A 1,641-nucleotide genomic window follows, 5' to 3' on the forward strand; every position below is an offset into this window, starting at 1 on the left:
GGGGGGGGGGGGGCGAGGGATCTTTGTTGTGTGTTTGTGTGCGCTTGCATATGTCTGAGGGAAAGGGGCTATTGCTTGCGAGATTCGGGGTGTGTGTACGTGTGTGTGTGTCTGCGTGCGTGCGTGCGTGCGTGCGTGTGTGCGTGTGTGTGTGTGTGTGTGTCTGCGTGCGTGCGTGCGTGTGTGCGTGCGTGTGTGCGTGTGTGCGTGCGTGTGTGTGTGTGTGTGTGTGCGTGAAGCGTGTGTATGTGCATGTGCGTGGGATCTGTGCGGTGAAATTGTGTGTATGTGCGTGTGTGTATGAGAAAAGGCAATAATGGTTTCCGGAGATTTTGTGTGTGGAGTGTGTGAGTATGTGTGCGTGCGTGTGTGTGTGTGTGTGTGTGTGTGTGTGTGTGTGTTTTTGTGTGTGTGTGTAGCAGGCGGCACCTGCAGCACGAACGCACGTTCTGCGTTTCGTGGGCTTGCTTGATCTAGCTCTTGACAATAGAGCCGTGCACCGCATTGCGCTGCGGAGGCAAGCGCCGGCCTGCCCGCCACCAACCTGAGGCCCAGCCCACCTGGCACCACGCCCGGCGGGCGCGCCGGCACTGGCCTGAACACCGCCGCCCTCATATACAGTGACGCCTCAGCCCCCAGCCCGCTTTTCCACGCTGCTCTCACGCCCCACCCCTCCAAAGCTGCCAGCTACACCAATCTCGCTCCTGCCCTTCGCCGCCAGTCCCGCTGCCGGCACGCTCCCGCTCACCTCCTCCCGCCCGATGACGTCACCGCCCGCAGGACTTCCTGCAGCGCGTGGCTGTGGGCAGGGGCATGCCGGTGGAAGACGTGCGGGCGCTGGCGAAGGGGCGCGTGTACTCGGGGCGGCAGGCGCTAGAGGTGCGTCGCGGCACCCCAGGGCCGCGGCCTTTCTGGGATTTTTCTCAATTGCGCTGCGCCTCGCGTCGCGTTCAGATGCATGTGTGCAGGATGTTGTTTTGGGAGGGGGTATCAAGGGCCCGGGGGGGGGGGGCAAGAATGAACCAAGGTGCGGGGCGGTATCCCGAGCCGGCGCCGGGCTTAGGAGGGCTGCGCGGCGCCGCAGCCGCCGGGCCCGCCCCCAGCCAACAAGGCAGCCATGACAGCACACGCTAGAGAGGCCGGCACGACCGCAAAACATGACCAAGATAACCCTGACCATCAAATCCGCACCCATCAAACCGTAAACCCTCAACCCTCGACCCTCAACCGCCAAACCTCGGACGCTCGAACCCCAGATCGGCCTGGTGGACGAGATCGGCGGCGTGGGTCGCGCCATAGAGGTGGCCAGGGCGGCCGCGGGGCTGCCCCCGGAGCCGGCGGCCAGCCAGCTGCTGGAGTGGCCGCCCCGCAAGATCCCCCCGGCGCTGGCGCTGCTGAGGAGCTCGGGTGAGTGGTGCGACAGCGCTGCTATTCTTTGATCATTTGTACCTATCCCGTGTCGTTTAGTCTGTCCAAACGTGTCTATCCAATGCCTGCCAAGGCTCATGTTTTGGGCTGCGAGTGAGGGTTGTGAGGGAGGGGGCATGTGCTGTCAACGCCCTGAGGATTGGATGGCAGGGGTGTATCTTATCTGGGAAGGGCGGGGGCGAAGGGTGGAAGGTTTCGAGGTGCTTGGGGCGG

At 63.6% G+C, this 1,641-nt stretch overlaps 1 protein-coding gene across 1 annotated transcript; it reads left to right on the plus strand.

Moving 5' to 3' along the window:
• Positions 1-813: 813 nt before the first annotated feature.
• Positions 814-1,439, plus strand: MNEG_16383 (signal peptide peptidase; the record flags this gene model as incomplete). Its single annotated transcript, XM_014035147.1, has 2 exons — positions 814-879; positions 1,257-1,439. The coding sequence occupies 2 exons, from the start codon at positions 814-816 to the stop codon at positions 1,437-1,439; spliced, it is 249 nt and encodes an 82-aa protein (XP_013890601.1).
• Positions 1,440-1,641: the final 202 nt, after the last annotated feature.

Source organism: Monoraphidium neglectum (genome assembly GCF_000611645.1).
Source record: "Monoraphidium neglectum strain SAG 48.87 unplaced genomic scaffold scaffold06309, whole genome shotgun sequence".
In the NCBI taxonomy this organism is placed as follows: domain Eukaryota; kingdom Viridiplantae; phylum Chlorophyta; class Chlorophyceae; order Sphaeropleales; family Selenastraceae; genus Monoraphidium; species Monoraphidium neglectum.